This window comes from Protobothrops mucrosquamatus, unplaced genomic scaffold (assembly GCF_001527695.2).
Source record: "Protobothrops mucrosquamatus isolate PMUCROS unplaced genomic scaffold, P.Mucros_1.0 scaffold_170, whole genome shotgun sequence".
In the NCBI taxonomy this organism is placed as follows: domain Eukaryota; kingdom Metazoa; phylum Chordata; class Lepidosauria; order Squamata; family Viperidae; genus Protobothrops; species Protobothrops mucrosquamatus.
Genome location: NW_015386246.1, coordinates 333141 through 349560, shown reverse-complemented (window position 1 = coordinate 349560; position 16420 = coordinate 333141). Strand labels below are relative to the sequence as shown.

The 16420-nt window shown below is 37.2% G+C and overlaps 1 protein-coding gene across 1 annotated transcript in view; it reads left to right on the top strand.

Moving 5' to 3' along the window:
* Nucleotides 1-13079, top strand: part of LYPD6B (LY6/PLAUR domain containing 6B) — a 16090-nt gene extending 3011 nt beyond the window's left edge. Inside the window, exons 3-4 of the mRNA XM_029285323.1 lie at nucleotides 4150-4280; nucleotides 12594-13079. Coding sequence (XP_029141156.1) covers nucleotides 4150-4280; nucleotides 12594-12758 — 296 coding nt within the window. The 3' untranslated portion in view covers nucleotides 12759-13079. The remainder of the gene's footprint in view (nucleotides 1-4149; nucleotides 4281-12593) is intronic.
* The last annotated feature ends 3341 nt before the right edge of the window (nucleotides 13080-16420 follow it).

Below are 16420 nucleotides of genomic sequence, written 5' to 3'. Positions count from 1 at the left end.
CGACCCCTGTGGCACCCCACAAGTTAGGGGCCTTGGGGTCGACCTCTGTCCCCCTGCCAATACAGACTGCGTACGGTCGGTGAGGAAGGAGGAGAACCACCGCATAACAGTGCCTCCCACTCCCAACCCACCCAAACGCCGCAGCATGATACTGTGGTCCACGGTATCAAAAGCCGCTGAGAGGTCCAAAAGAACTAGGTGGTACCTTGCTCAATAGTAGTAACTGTGAGAGGGATCTCGGAGTCCGAGTGAACAATCACTTAAATAAGAGACAGCAGTGTGCTGCAGCTGCCCAAAAAGCCAACACAGTGCTAGGCTGCATTAAGAGAGGGATAGAATCAAGATCACGTGAAGTGTTAATACCACTTTATAATGCCTTAGTAAGGCCACACTTGGAATACTGCATCCAGTTTTGGTCACCACAATGTAAAAAAGATGTTGGGACTCTAGAAAGAGTACAGAGAAGAGCAACAAAGATGATCAGGGGGACTGGAGGCTAAAACTTACAAGGAACGATTGCTGGAATTGGGTACATCTAATTTAATGAAGAGAAGGATGAGGGGGGGGAACATGATAGCAGTGTTCCAATATTTCAGGGGTTGCCACAAAGAAGAGGGAGTCAAGCTATTCTCCAAAGCACCTGAAGGCAGGACAAGAAGCAACGGATGGAAACTAACCAAAGAGAGACGCAACCTAGAACTAAGGAGAAACTTCCTGACAGAACAATTAATCAGTGGAACAACCTGCCTCCAGAAGCTGTGAATGCTCCAACACTGGAAGTCTTTAAGAAGAGATTGGACAGCCATTTGTCTGAAATGGTATAGGGTTTCCTACCTGGGCAGGTGGTTGGACTAGATGACCTCCAAGCTTCCTTCCAACGTTGTTATTATTATCATCATCATCATCATCATCATCATTATTATTATTATTATTACTACTGTTTCCTTTCTCCTCTTGTTTTGTTCAGTTGCACAGGAAAAGTTTGCATCCTTTCACATATAATCCAGAGCAAGTAAACATTAAACAGAAATTAATTTACCAATAAAGGAGAATATTTGTAGCTCAGGATTGAAATGAGAGGGCCTTGGTGTTCTTGTTTGTTTTTTTGTTTGTTTCTTTGCTTGATGAAAGGTCCTTGGTGCTCTTATTTATTTATTTATTTATTTATTGATTGATTGATTGATTGATTGATTGTTTGCGGATGTTTCATTACCCAAACTATTTAACATCATCAGCATTAGTAAGAAGTGGGGTTTGCTCTCAGTTTATGTTCCAGTGGCTTGCCCTGTCAGTGTTGGTGGGTGAAGACCAAAACACTTCCCCACCAGCAATCAGCATCCAGATGAGCATAGATTAACTCCAAGATTAACATCAGAGCAGCAATCAAATAAACAATACCCCAATCAAGGAACTGCCAAATTAGCAAAATGTGAGAAGTATTTTTTTTTTCTTTTTGGTTATTGTTTGGGATTTATTGAAAATGCCTTTTTCTTTGATTATAAATGATGCACAAGATGCCTTGATGCAAGCAGTCAAGCAATATAATGAGGAAATTAAAGATATCTGGATGAAGAAATTGGAAGAAATGGTGGCATTTATTCTCCAGAGGTTTATAGCAGAGGCTGAAGAAGATGTTATGGAAATACTTCAAAATGAGCAAAATTGTGGAGATTTGGAAATTGATAAGTTTGAGAAGCTGGGAAAGGAAGTGGTAATAGATTTGGTTATGGTTTTGGTGTATTTCCCTGGTGAAGTTTTGGGGAAAAAGCGCTTATATGGAATTAATCTATGGGTCCTGTATTGGAGAAAACCTGCTGAAGATGTTGCTGCTTGGGTTTTTGAAAAAAGCTTACAGGCTTACTACTTGCAAAAACTTCGGACATGTTATAAAATATAAAAGGCACAAGGCGTAAAAGGATGAAGGTTTATTGACTTTGATTGATTTTGTATCAATGATGTGAAAAAGAATGAAAAATTGGGAAGAAATGTAAGATGGAGAGTTGGGAAAAAGGAGTGCTTTTGAAGCTTATGTTTTTAAATTTTTTGGATTAGTAAAATATTTGTTGGAATTTAAGATGATTAAGGATATATATAAATATAATTATATTATTTTAAAGGATTTAAAAATAAGATATTAAATGATTAATGTCATATACGTATGCAATTATATTACTTTAATGAATTTAAAATTTGCATTTGTCTGGATTAAGGTGTAAAAGGTTGAAGGTTTATTGATTTTGACTGATTTTGTATGTGAAAAAGAATGAAAAAATTGGGAAGAAATGTAAGAGGAGGTTGGGAATAAGGAATGTTTTTGAAGTCAATGTTTTTTTAATTTTTTTGGATTAGTAAAATGTTTGTTAGAATTTAGGATGATTAAGGATATATATAAATATAATTGTATTATTTTAAAGGATTTAAATAAGAAAAATAAGATAGATGATTAATGTTATATATGTAAGCAATTATATTATTTTAAAGAATTTAAAATTTGTATTTACTGGGATTAAGATATTTGAATGATTATAAGAGAAATGGTAGAGTTTACTTTTTTAGATGTTTGGATTTGGGGAAGATGGATAATTTTGGTTTTGAGTTAAAATGGAGTTTAATTTTTGTTTTTTGTTTTTTAATTATTTGAGTTAAAGTTTTTTTTTAAACTGATTGCTTTATGAGGTGTTGATTCCTGTTTTAGTTCTGGGAAGTCGGGGAGGGGAGGGGTTTAAGGGGAAATTATAAATTGATGTAGTAAATAATTATAAGTATATAATGGAATTGTAATAATAAGAGAATATTCCCGGCAGGTTCCCCAAATTGCACTCGACGTGGTGGTTAGAAGGCGAAAGGGATGTAGAGTGGTAGGAGGAAAGAGGAGAGGTTGTGGGGTTAGGGGGAGGAAAGAGAGGGAAAGTGGATAAGAGTGGAGGCAAGGCGGGGACTGCCGGGAGTATTCGGAAATATTTTGAGTAAAAATCTTCTTTCTTTTGTGGTGTTTGTAGATGCATCATTTGTATTTGTTGTTTAATTCAAAATAATAAAAAATTTTATATAAAAAAAAAGGAACTGCCAAATTAGCTAGCATTAAATAGCCCAACCAAAGAACCTCCAAAATCACCTCCACCAACACTCACAGGGCAAGCCAATAAACTAGAACATAAACTGAGAACAAACCTCATTCCTTACTAGCACTGATGACATTACCTGGTTTGGGTAATGAAACGTCTGCAAGAAAACAACCAAGCTCAGAGACCACCAAGGACCCCTCAAAAATAAATTTATGTATGTATGAATGTATGTATTAGGTATGTATGTATGCAGTGGTGGGATTCAAATATGTGAACAACCGGTTCTCTATGTGGATGCCGCTTCCGGAAGTCCGTTCTGGGCCTGGGCAATTAGCTACCGCTTCTGCCGAACTGGTACGAACTGGCTGAATCCCACCACTGTATGTATGTATGTATGGATTGATTTATGTGCTTCCCAACTTGTCTAAAGGGAATCCTTGACAGCATATAAATTTAATACATAAATTCTGACATGGATATAATATAAATGTCCCTATCTGAAGCCCAACAGACTTGAGAAGTTGAATCCCAGAATTCCCAGTTACTAGGACTATTGGCTTCTCCTCCACCATCTGCCCACTGTATGGAGCGGCATCATAGCTGCTTTTCCTTCTGGCTGGGAAGAATTTTTGCCAAGAGAATGTAGGAAGGGTGGATTATACATATTTTCCAACCATTAGGAAAAGAAATCACTTGGGGCCATCATGTGGTAGAATCCCCATCAGCACTATGGTGGGTGGTTGTATATCATTTCCACAATTTGGAAAAAAATCTGCAGCCAGTGGAAAGCAAAGCCATATGTTGATGTGCGGACAGTCATCGTTTAAAAAAAAAGGAAAAGGGTCAGGAAATGTATACTCTAAGGTTAGAGAATACAGGAAAATAATATGTGAAATGTTCCAATCAAGCAAAACTTGGTTTATGTGTCAATAATTTTAGGGCAAGTGTTGAGACGTTAGCAGGATTTTGATTTTTAGTGAAAAGGCTAAGTCAGCATGCCTGAGCTTATAAAATATAATTGTAAAAGAATCCTGATGTTGTCTTTTGCTTCCTTTTCTCTCTGTCTCTTTTTTTTATTGTTTAGACACTCGGTACTGTTTAACAACCCATCACTTTACTAGTCACGGAAGGAGCCTCTCTGTCACAAAGAAATGTGCTACCAGGGAAGAATGCCATTTTGTTGGCTGCCATCACCACAGAGAAACTAGTCATACAGTAAGCATTACATTTTGGTATAAAGTTAGCCCTTGGAACAAAGAGAGCCCTTTCTATGCTGTAGATGGAATCTCCCCATGGAATACTTGGCAATACTGACAGACGGCAAAAGACAAGGTTGAATTTCTGCCTGAGAATTATGATGGATCCAGATGAGTTTGGGGTTTCTTCCTGCATTTATCTCTCTCTCTCTCTCTTTCCAGGAACAGTCTCAGGAGTTTTTAACTGCTATGAAATAGCTCTTAGTGTAAGAGGGCCTAGGAGAAATGGATTGCTTTCCAGATATGGAATTAAAGCTGCTTCATTTCGTAGTTTCTTGACTCATTTAGAATACTGATTCTCGTGTGGTTCAAAGATGACAACTTAAACTAAAGGCATTTTACTCATTGAGTAAACTATTAGGGCGAAGTACTAGCACATCGTGACTTCCTTTCAGTACATAGATACATAACATTTTTTACCTCAAATAGGCCAACCAAATATACGTATACCTAGAACGGTGATAATAATGTAATGGGGTTTCCAAAGTCTTACGAGGGGGAAGGAAAAGCCCAGAAATACATATTATAAATTAAAACTATTCAATAAAATTCACTCTGATCCATTATTAATAAGCTACAATCCAAACTGAGAGCCAGTTTGGTTAAGGTACCAAGTTAGAAACGTGGAGACATGATGTCCTTGGTGCTCTCTGAGCTTGGTTGTTTTCTTCCAGATGTTTCATTACCCAACTAGATAACATCATCAGTGAGAGATGTGAGTTCTAATCCCAGCTAAAGCATGTGTCTTTGGGCCAGTAACTATTTCTCAACCCTAGACAGAAAGCAATAGCATACTATTTCCAAAAAAATGTTACCAAGAAAATGACAAGAACGTCTCCAGGGAGTTGCCAGGAGTCAAGACTAACTTGAAGGCACAAAGCCCTGCCTCCCTTAGCTGATACTTGATGACGTGGCACTTTTCTAGCACTGGGTGGCAGGCCCCTACTTGCATATGCATCCAAACTGAAGCAAATTCTCAAGAGGAATAAGAAATGACAGAACAATGATGTCAACATCGGAACCAGATCTTATAATAAATCCAGATACCTATTTTGCTACCACATTTACATCAATAGCACCATCACTGGCCCCAACAACTTCACACACAAGATGAGAGGTGCTCTTTTTCTGATGTGAGATATACCTTGATCTGCCAGCAATGTTCCTCGGGATTCAGTGTAAAACAATTGGGACAAGCTTTGCACAGAAGAATTAATGGACACAAATATGATATCGGAACTCAAAACTAATAATGTCAGAGCATTTCAGCCTTCTGTGATCCTCCATTATAGATCTCAAAGTAACCAATTTGGAAGAAAAACGAACTATGCTAGCTGAATTGAGCAAGACATAGCTGAATTCATATACATCAAAAGTAGTCAGGCTGACTCAGAAAGTTTTTAATATATTACAGATTGTTACATTTGATAAGGTACAAGTAATGTATCTCACATATAGCCTGCGTCTATCTTCCTCTCATTTTTCCTCATTTCACTTTAAATCCTACCGATGTCTAGACACTCTATTGCATCTGCTAAATGAGCTGCAGTTTATGCCTTTTAATAAATTTGGTAGTCTGAAAAGGTGCTACCTGACACCACCTGTGTAGTGGTAGCTGTAGTGTAGACTAACATGGCTTTCCTCTCACAATGCCTGCTTTTTATATCTTAGGGATTAAAATTTGGGATATTTGCCAGTACTGTTGCTAAGAAAGTTCCCTGAGTTATCTCCACCATCTCACAATACCACAAAGTTCTCCGAATCTACTGCAATCTTGTTAGTGATTTCACAGTTCTAATGGCATAAGCAAGTGGTTCTAAAACCAAAGACAAAAAGGAAAGGAAAGTAAAATTAGGGCATCCTCAACTGATGTTGTAAATTTAAAATAGGGAGAAACATGCTATCGATTTGTGATCTTGGGAGTTGAATAAAACAAGCTAAATACAACCCAAAATAATTTAAGAAATCACTTCAGAAATCTCCAAGAAATTATACTAATTTTTAAATCTGTATTTAAATAAAAATGCTGCTTCATTTTCTCTATTTTGAACAAAAGCAATTACTTAAAAACCTAATATTATCAGCTTGGTGGCCCTGAATTCACAGATGTCAGATTAAGAAAAAACTACGATCTCTAAGATAGATAGATAGATAGATAGATAGATAGATAGATAGATAGATAGATAGATAGATAGATAGATAGATAGATAGATAGACAGACAGACAGACAGACAGACAGACAGACAGACAGAAGAGAGAGAGACAGAGAGAGAGACAGACAGACAGACAGACAGACAGACAGACAGACAGACAGACAGACAGACAGAGAAATAGATAATGTGTCAACAAGTTGTGAAGATTGTCATGTTTCTCCATGACAATCTATCCCTAGCCTGGTCCTACAGGTCTTCCAGTGTTACAGTCATCACCCTGTAACTGAGTCCAACCACATTGCTGCTAGTCATTCTCTTCTCTTTCCTTCTATCTTTTCCACCATTAGATCCTTTTCCAGAAAGATAGGTCTTCCCATAATATTCCAAAGTAGAATAATTTGAACCTGGTTATTTGTTCTTCAAATGAGAACTGGGATGATTTGCTCAATGACCTACTCACTGGTTTATTTTCTTGGCTATTCACGGTGTTCTCAGGAGCCTTCTCCAAAACCAAAGTTCAGAGGCTTCAATTACTCTTTCTATCCTGCTTCTTCAAAACCTAATTTTCACTTCCATAGAGTGTCATAGGGCTTGCAGGGTTCTGATCTTTGTAGGTATAAACACATCACAGCATTTGATTATTTTTTTCCAAGGCCTCCATGGCTGCACTGTCGGTGGCAAATTTTATGATTGCTTGTTTCTTTATTCTTGATGGTTGATCCTAGAAGACAGAAGCTATTCACTACTTCAGTATCTTCATTGCCAATTCTAAAGCTGGTTGTTCTACCCGTTGTTATTATATTCGTCTTCCTTATACTTCATTTAGTCCCATTGTTTCCACTTAGCTCCTTAACTTTTATTATTACACCTTGCAGATTCTTTGCATTTTCAGCTATCAAGGTATGTCATCAGCATAATGCAGGTTATCAATTTTTCTTCCTCCAATTTTAAAACCATGCTAATCTTTTTCCAATCCAGCTTCCCTTAATATATATTTAGCATATAGTTTAAATAAATAAGGAGAGGGTATGCAGTCTTATCACACTCATTTGCCAACCAGGAACCAGTTTGTTTCACACTGTTAATATTCATAGTATGGCTTCCTGACCTGTATATAAGTTTCTGATGAATAGAATCTGAGATTCCCATTTTTTGAAATAATTTTCCATAGCTTGATGTGATAGACACAATTGAAGGTCTTGAGACCCTCACTTAAAATCTTACATCCCTATTTTTCAAAGAAATAAATTGTAACATAAAAGGATTCCTGCCCTCCTTGGAAATATTGCAGAATAAGTTTTATTTAAACTGGAGGATAAGAATCTATAAACCACCAATAAAATAGAAAAATAAAATAAAAATAAGAATATTTTCCTGGACCTATCAGGGTCATTAACCTTCTCTAACCGCGTAGATTAATTTTAGTCACAATTTCTTGAAAAGAAAAAGGTGAGATAAGGTTAGTAATCTAATTTTGTGAGCTGTGGTAATTTTATATTTTGTAAAAAGAAGTCTACCTCATATGCTGGTAAGAAATTGGAACTTACATAATTTGAAATAATTTTAAATGGTTTATGAATAAGTCTAAAATGTATATCCACTTTCCGAGAAATATCATAAATCAAAGATTTGCTTAATTGGTTTTAAGAAAAAACCCAATAGCTTACTCTCCCCTTTCCCTTTATCATTGCCTTGTACAAAATAATATAATTTCCATTTTGGAAGCTTAAAGTTTGTTGAATTTATATTTTGCAGAAACCAGAGTCCTATATTGTTTTAGGAGATGGATGAGAAGCAGAAATGTTTACCTTTATCAGAAGCATATGCAATAATATGACCTCAAATGAGGTCATATGCTTTAGCACTATCACATAACCAATTACAGTCATGAAATCCAACCCCTGTTAATACGGAAAAAAATCTGCCATTTCCTGTTCTATCTGCTTAATTTATCATTCCACAGAGCTTTGTTGAAAAACCATTAAAAGAAATATCTCAATTGCTGTCACCTAAGGCAACTTGCTTCATAATAGTATGATTTGAAACAATTATGACAACTCTGGACAGTCCACACTTTTTTTTTTTTAGATTTTTATCCCATGTTTTTTTTTCACATTTGACTCAAAATGGTAAATCCACTTAATGCTCTTTCCTACTCTATTTTCTCTGCAAAAACACCCCCATGTGAGATAAATTGGGCTGAGCCAAAGTGACTGGCCCAAAGTCACCCAGCTGCCTTTTCATGCCTAAAGTGGGGCTAGAACTCACAGTTTCTTGGTTTTTATATCAACATCTTAACCAGCACACCAAAACTTCTCTCCTGGCCCAATAAAGGCCACCTACTGCTCTTTAAGAGCAGAAGTGGACAGCACCAATCTTCTCCCACTCACAGCCCAATGCAAATGCTTCCCACACCTGTGTTTTTCTTTTTTTAAAAAATTTATTTTTATTAACTTTTTTCTTTATACAGTACATATTCAGCGGACTATGTCATTTTTATATACTATGGATCTACATTCTATACAATATATACACTATGTACATTCAATCTAACCCACAATAACCTAATTTGCACAATAACCTTATGTATATTTCCAATTTTTGTTTCTATTGTCTATCCAAATATACCAATTTTCCCAAACCGCATAAAATTCCGAATCATCTTTTACTTTTAATTCTAAGGTGAGTTTGTCCACACCTGTGTTTTCCAATACTGAATCAGAGCTGCTGTTTTCCAACTGCAACCATCTTAGGCCCTTCAGAGGGGATGGCCTCTGTTGCCTTGCTCCAGTCTAGTAGCAGCTCCAATGTTGTCTCTAACACACCCTGCTTCTCCAGTGGCTGATCATTGCCTTATGAAGTTCTTTCATCCTGGACTGCTGGGCTCTGCATTTTTTAAATAATCTAGCAGCGACCCAATGATGGAAGGTTAAGTCTGTGAATTAACTTCCCTACTAAAAGTCCATGTATGCCTTCATTCATGAGTTCATGTTGCATACCCCCTTTTTCAACTGCAGTGGGAACCCTTTCAGTTGCTGTCTAGATTAGAGGAAGCATGTTGCCTTTGATTTTCCCCTCTGCGCATTGTACTGCAAAGCTTCTCTTCCTTGCCTTTTGAAATATATTTAAGAAATACTCCTGTTGTATTTTGCTTCCGTGAGGCTGAGCTGCCTTGATGTAACATTTCTATGGACCTATAGAAGAACATTGGATCAAAAGGGCCACCTCTTCTTTATTGCCTTAACTACTGTAGCGTGGGAGTCACAATAGTACCATAAGGGAGAAAAATTCTGATTTAGTGGCAAAAGGAAATAATGTGGGAAGGAGACATGCATCTAGCTATTGACACAGATCTCTGGAAAAAGTCAAGGAAAGGCATGGAGACTAGTGATAGGGGAGTAATCCCTTAAAGCAGGGGTCCTCAACCCTCAGGCCACGGCCTGATACTGAGCCACGGCCCGTTCAAAACCGATGTGGGTGAGCACATGAGTATACTCTACTGCTGCATGCGTGGAATCATCCCCTCTCCCCCCCACCACCTCCACCAATTCCAATCTGCAAAGCCCCAAAGGTTGGGGACTGCTGCCTTACAGGAGATGACAGGTGGGATGGTCCACATGGAAGCCAGCCGATAAGAACAAGGAGCAGAAAAATGACCACTCAGGGGCCTTGCTGGACTGAATATCAGCCCCAACCCAGGGCCAAGCCACTGCAATTCAGGCTAACATTGTTGAAGAACTTAAGAAGCCTCTGGGAACATTCTGGTAGACAAACAGCTTAGGCTGTCATGTAGAATTACTTTATGTCACACAAAACTTCGACTTTAGATGGAAGGAATGAGAGATTTCCCGCAATTTCACTACGCTTTGACCTGCAGCAGAACGGCAGAGTGTATTTTATGATTCCATACAAGTGCAAAGCAAACATAAAAAAATGTACACTTTAATACCCTGAAGCTCTTTACTTTCTTTTCTCTTTTTTCCCCCTTTTCTTTCACATTTCTAATCCTGAAGTTTGCAGCAGTACACATAATGAAATATGAGCTTTGCTTTATACAGTCTCAGAAGCAAGGCAGGGATGAATAACAGTTATTAAGATTCATAGCGCAAAATGAGGCTTCAATGTTCAACATGGCTATCGTGAGTTCTTCATAATCAGTAAAAGCAGGATTTATTACGCTGAATATGTGCTTGGCTGAATTATAAATAATTCAAGATTCAGATTTTCATCTACGTAGAATTTAGATTCTTTTTTTAAGTACAGCTCTGATAATGCGGGTTCTCAGTCTTTGCGCTGCTTCTGGCATCTGTGTGATTAGTTTGCTAAGAGAATATTTACATATGCCTAAATATGTTTTGATCTGTGCAACCTATGAGCGAGGGCACTAGCCAGTATGTATCAATGCATTATATAATTGAGAAGATGCTGTGTTTGGGCACTGCTCTAACTGTGGATCAAAGACCTCATTGCCCACTTTTGGAATATCATTCTTGATTAAATTGTCTCTCGTAACATGATAATTATGGTTACTTTCGTGATCCTCTTGATGTAAAAGATGATCTAGATGACTCTAGAAAGAGTACAGAGAAGAGCAACAAAGATGATCAGGGGACTGGAGGCTAAAACATATGAGGAACGGTTGCTGGAATTGGGTACGTCTAATTTAATGAAGAGAAGGACGAGGGAGGACATGATAACAGTGTTCCAATAGCTCAGGGGTTGCCACAAAGAAGAGGGAGTCAAGTTACTCTCCAAAGCACTTGACGGCAGGACAAGAAGCAACGGATGGAAACTAACCAAAGAGAGAAGCAACCTAGAATTAAGGAGAAATTTCCTGACAGTTAGAACAATTAACCAGTGGAACAACCTGCCTCCAGAAGTTGTGAATGCTCCAACACTGGAAGTTTTTAAGAAGAGACTGGACAACCATTTGTCTGAAATGGTATAGGGCAGGGGTGTCAAACTACTGGCCCACGGCCCTTTTTCATCATACCGGAGCCATGCCCACCCCATTGCCGGCAATGGCAAAAAAGCTCCGATACGTTGCGCGACGTCATGTGACATCGCAAGTTTGACATGTCTGGTATAGGGTTTCATGCCTGAGCAGGGGGTTGGACTGGAAGACCTCCAAGGTCCCTTCCAACTCTGTTTATTCTATTCTATTCTATTCTATTCTATTCTATTCTATTCTATTCTATTCTATTCTATTCTATTCAACTAATAAAACTAATGTGTGCACTAGATCATTCCTCATTGCTGCTCAAAAATGCAGTTTGTTTTTTTTCTGGGCACAAAGGCAGACTTCTGTATTATGACTGGGAGGCATGCAGCGTGTTAATAGTATTGAATTACGGTATGTTGCATCCTATTGGTTAGACTGCAGCATTGAGATTTGTTTCCGCTTCAGATTTTTTCTTGGAAATAGACAACTGTTGCTTATTCATTTTTCTGCAAGAATAACAAACATCCAGCAATTTGCCAAATCGTCAGTATTCCAATATTTTCTGTTACCCTCCTGTATGTATATATTTTTTTCTTGATCCGAGAACCAGGATCACAATAAAACTGAAGTGTCAGTATATGGAGGATTTTATACTTTATTGCATATTTTAGTTATAAGTGCCCTCGTAGCTCTGTCTCCTTTATTTCTTTGAATAGTCAAGGATAGTGGCAGCGCTCTTTCTTTCAAGGCCAGCAATCTCTTTACCTATGCATTTCTTTTCTGAGGCAAAGGTGCCGTTAGATAATACAGCAGTATGATATGCTACCTATAACCTGCGTTTTAATTCCAATTGATTAGCAGAATTGTTATGTAGATTTAAAAAGTTTTATTACTCTTTGAAAAGATTCCCAAGGAATCTAGCAGCAGCCATTTAATACATTATTAATAGTTTGTAGAGAACTGGACGGTAGATATATTGTATTTCATAAGGTGATGTTTTCTGTCGAAGGTTGTATTTTTAAAAGGAGTATGCGCTGCATCTAAAAAGAGAGCATCTCTTTTCTTCAAAGAGGGTTATAATTTCCATGTGCAAATTGATGCAGATTTATTGATTGATTCCTTTAATCAAGAAGCACTAAGGCTTCCGTGTAATAACGTTATCTATTACAATTTACAGGAGTGCATTTCCTGCTGCGAAGGGATGATCTGCAATGTAGATATACCCACAAATCACACAAATGCTGTTTTTGTGGTACCGCATGCCCGGAGGACATCAGGAGGTAGCAGACAAACTATTAGCATCTTCTTGCTGGTCATACTCCTCATAGTTTTCAGGTCATGACATGACTCCCCTCAGGCAGAAGGAATTTGTCGTCTGGAGTTACATGAAGACAATCTCTGAAGAAGAAGGAGTTCTAAGAGGCCTGTTGTATGGATAAAAGCACTGCTGGGTATTTGAAGACTGCTGGCCATAACTCTCAGATATTGATGCCAAGAAAACCCAAGCACGATGGCCAGATATTATGTCAACTTGACTAGTTACCAGAAATCTCAGACGTCTTTGTGTGGAGCTTAGAACAATTTGTGCTTTGGCACATTATTGTAGCAAGTTATTACTGTACAATTTTGAAGTATTAAAATTCTTCCTCAGCTGAAATAATATGCTTTCTGAAGTGGTGATACAATATTCTTATTTTATATCCAAATTCTTCCTAGTTTTGAGGGGGTCCCTACCTAGCTGTAATCCAAAACCATTTCTGATGTTCCAATTTTTTGCTGTCCCTACTGTGGGCTCCTGTATTCTAACACTACAGTAGCCACTGTAGTAGCATCATCGGATTGAGGGGAAAACGGACAGAAATGGTAAGGTTTGGTAATAGTCCATTTTGGGTCTGGAGACATCGGCATGTGTCCGACTATGCAGGTTTGGCTTGATGCAGTGAATAAATAGTTATTATTAGGAGTTCTTCAAAAAGGTAGAACAGTTAGTTCCACACCTCAAATATCTATAATGAGACTGTGCCTTTTCTCCACATTGCCCTTGCTGGCCATGATTTCCAAATAGTATCAGTATAGTAGGATTACCTCTTCCTGATGAGTTGCACTTATGCTGGAAAACTGGGGACTTATCCAAACCATCTAGAGAAGTAGAAAGTTCAGAACAACTGGTTGGTTTGCTCCCCACTGAAAAATATGAACAGGAAAGAATTATGATAGGTAAACACAGAGTAATGGACTTCCAACTCTGTTTGAAGTGCACAACATTAAAAAAAACTTGTTTCCTAAGTAATCCAAGACAATTTAATGTGAATCACCCTTGAGCTGTAGCTCAGTCTGTGAGGGAAACAACATGTGTGAAACCGATTTCAAAGGCCATGGAATTTCATGTTCTATTCTGTAAGACTTGAAACTGTACAAAAAAACAGTTGAGACTTGTACTGCAGTCTCACTGATTCAACAGTGTGTGTTGAATCAATTTTAAATAACAAATTGAGGTTCATGGAATTTCATGAATTCATGGAAACAGAATATGGACAAATAGAAATAAGAATTGATACAAATAAAACAAATAAAGAAGGCCAGAATGACTGTTTACTGCAAGTCTTTTAGATGATAAGCCATGTGCTCGTGTGTTTATAAATATTCTTGGTTTTTTTTCTCTGTCTTCGGGAATTCAAGTTTACAAATGTGTTTTATGCATAATAAATAGCACATTAAACTAATAACTTTTCATTGGCAATCAGTGTTACATGTTCCTTTAACCATAACATCTGGGGAAAAAACTTTTAATTTTATCTCATTCTAAACTTACACCAATTTCCTCAAATTGTTAAGCAGTATCAAAGCTAAAGGTTATTGTTTTCCTTCCACTGTCTCTAGATATCTGCCCAAGATATCTCAGTACGTTTCTTGCATCATGTAGGAGCAAGCATGCAGGCAAAGTGTTGCTTAGAGTAGGCAGTGTGCCTTTGTATTCTGTTCCTTGGCTGTTTCAACTGGGTCCAGTGGTCTTGAAGTTTAACAATAGCTTTAAGCCAAATGAAAGTATAGAGAAAAGAATTCATTTAGAGGTACAACCAACCTGGTTTGTTGGTAGAACTTCCAGGTAGGATTAAGACTTACATGAAAACTGTGGATTTACTACCAGTAATTATAATGCCAAGTTAAGACTTGAGGTCTTAAGTTAGTGCAAGGCAATATTCCATGTTCCTTCCTAGAACTTTGATTTGTAAGGTCAATGTCATTCCAACTCACTATCAGTTAGTTAAATTAATTTCAAATTATCATTACTAGCAAATTGCCTATTATGGCATCTTTGTTTGAATTTTTATTGATCCACAGTTTAGAATCATATCTAAATTAAATCCAAAGGAGTACAAATTGATTTCTGGAACTGCAGAATTTTTGCTCAGCCCAATATCTGAATCCTAGATCTTCAGGAACATCAATTTATTCAGCCCAACAAGCTGAAAAGGGATGGCTTTGTATTATGCAGGAGAGGTTGAGAATTTCGAAGGATCTCTCAACAAAAGCAACAGTTGCAAATCATCTAGATTCTAGAAAGTGTTGTGATTTTCATTTGAGTCTTAAAAAGAAGTCATTTTTAGAGACATATTGTCTTCATCCTAGTGAGCTGGTTTTGCATACAAAACTAAATTTCCTCAATTAATTAAACATGCTAAGTTATAAACCATGACTGATCAAAAACAGTGATTACTTCACATATGAAACCAACATCAAACCGTGTTATGACTTAGCTTGATATATTGACTCAGCCTATTTTTTTCTGAATACAGTTTTTTATGGACATTTTAATGGGAAAATTGTATTCAGCATAGAACCGCTTGAATTTTACACTTTTATCAAATAGCCAAATTATTTATTTTCCTTGTCCTATTTTCAAAGAGCAAATTAAGATGGCTCTACTTGGGCATTAGCATTGCATTGACATGTCATAAGTTGTCTATATGCAAAGATTCATCTGGATAGTCTTTGTTATTATGTGAAAATGACCGTGTGTTTGTTTGTGAATGCATTTATGATACATTTAAACTTGATACCATACATTTTTCCCAGGTGAATAATGCTGCAATATGAAATAAATTTTGAAATAAGATCTCTTTTCTTTGTAGTAAGCAATATTCATTGATGTTCCCCACCATGACTGTTGCTAAAAGATGACAGCTTATATTTTTAAAAAGAATGTTCCTAGCATAATTGATAAAAATTATGGATGAGAACTTTACCTGCTACTGTGTTTTTAGAATAAATCGTTTCAACAGTTCTTTCTGAACAAGTTCACTAAATATGGGCACAGTAATTGCTGATAAGCAATTTTATCCATTTATATCGGTGGACTCATCAAGGTGAACTGAAACTCGAAGGCCCTATGATAAATTATTTTTCAATTAGTGTTCCAGTTCAGTAGAAATTAAGTCTATTAGTGTAGTAATTACATTCAGGCAGGATCGCTATATGAATTGTTGCAATTATTTCCTTTTTAGTTCAGAAATTTTCAAACAGCAAAATATCTAAATTGTTAGCTGTCTGCTGAATAAACCATGTGAGTGGAACACTCAAATCCTGGTGTAATCCAAGACAGGCATAGTTAAATCTTTTAAAGCTGCAAACCTACATGTCCATGGTGGGGGAAAATACTTTTTAGAATGGGTAACCATGGAAAGTGGGATTATTATTAATTTTTCGAACCCTACAGGAGAAAGCAGCTAACTGGCCATCAGTTCCAACCTTCTGCTCACTCCAGGATTCTAAATTTAAGCCAAAGTGCTACAGCTTGCTAAAAATGTCTCAGACTTTTGTCACGTGTTTGATGTGAGTGCGGGAGAAGTGGAATAATGGACCCCTGAAGATGCAGAACTGAGTCTGCACACATACTTGCCATAAGTAACCACAAGAGACTATGTCTATCCCCTGGTCTTAAGTGAAAAAATAAAATACCATTTTGCTATCAATAAATGGCTTTCTTGGGCCCAGAATGAATGC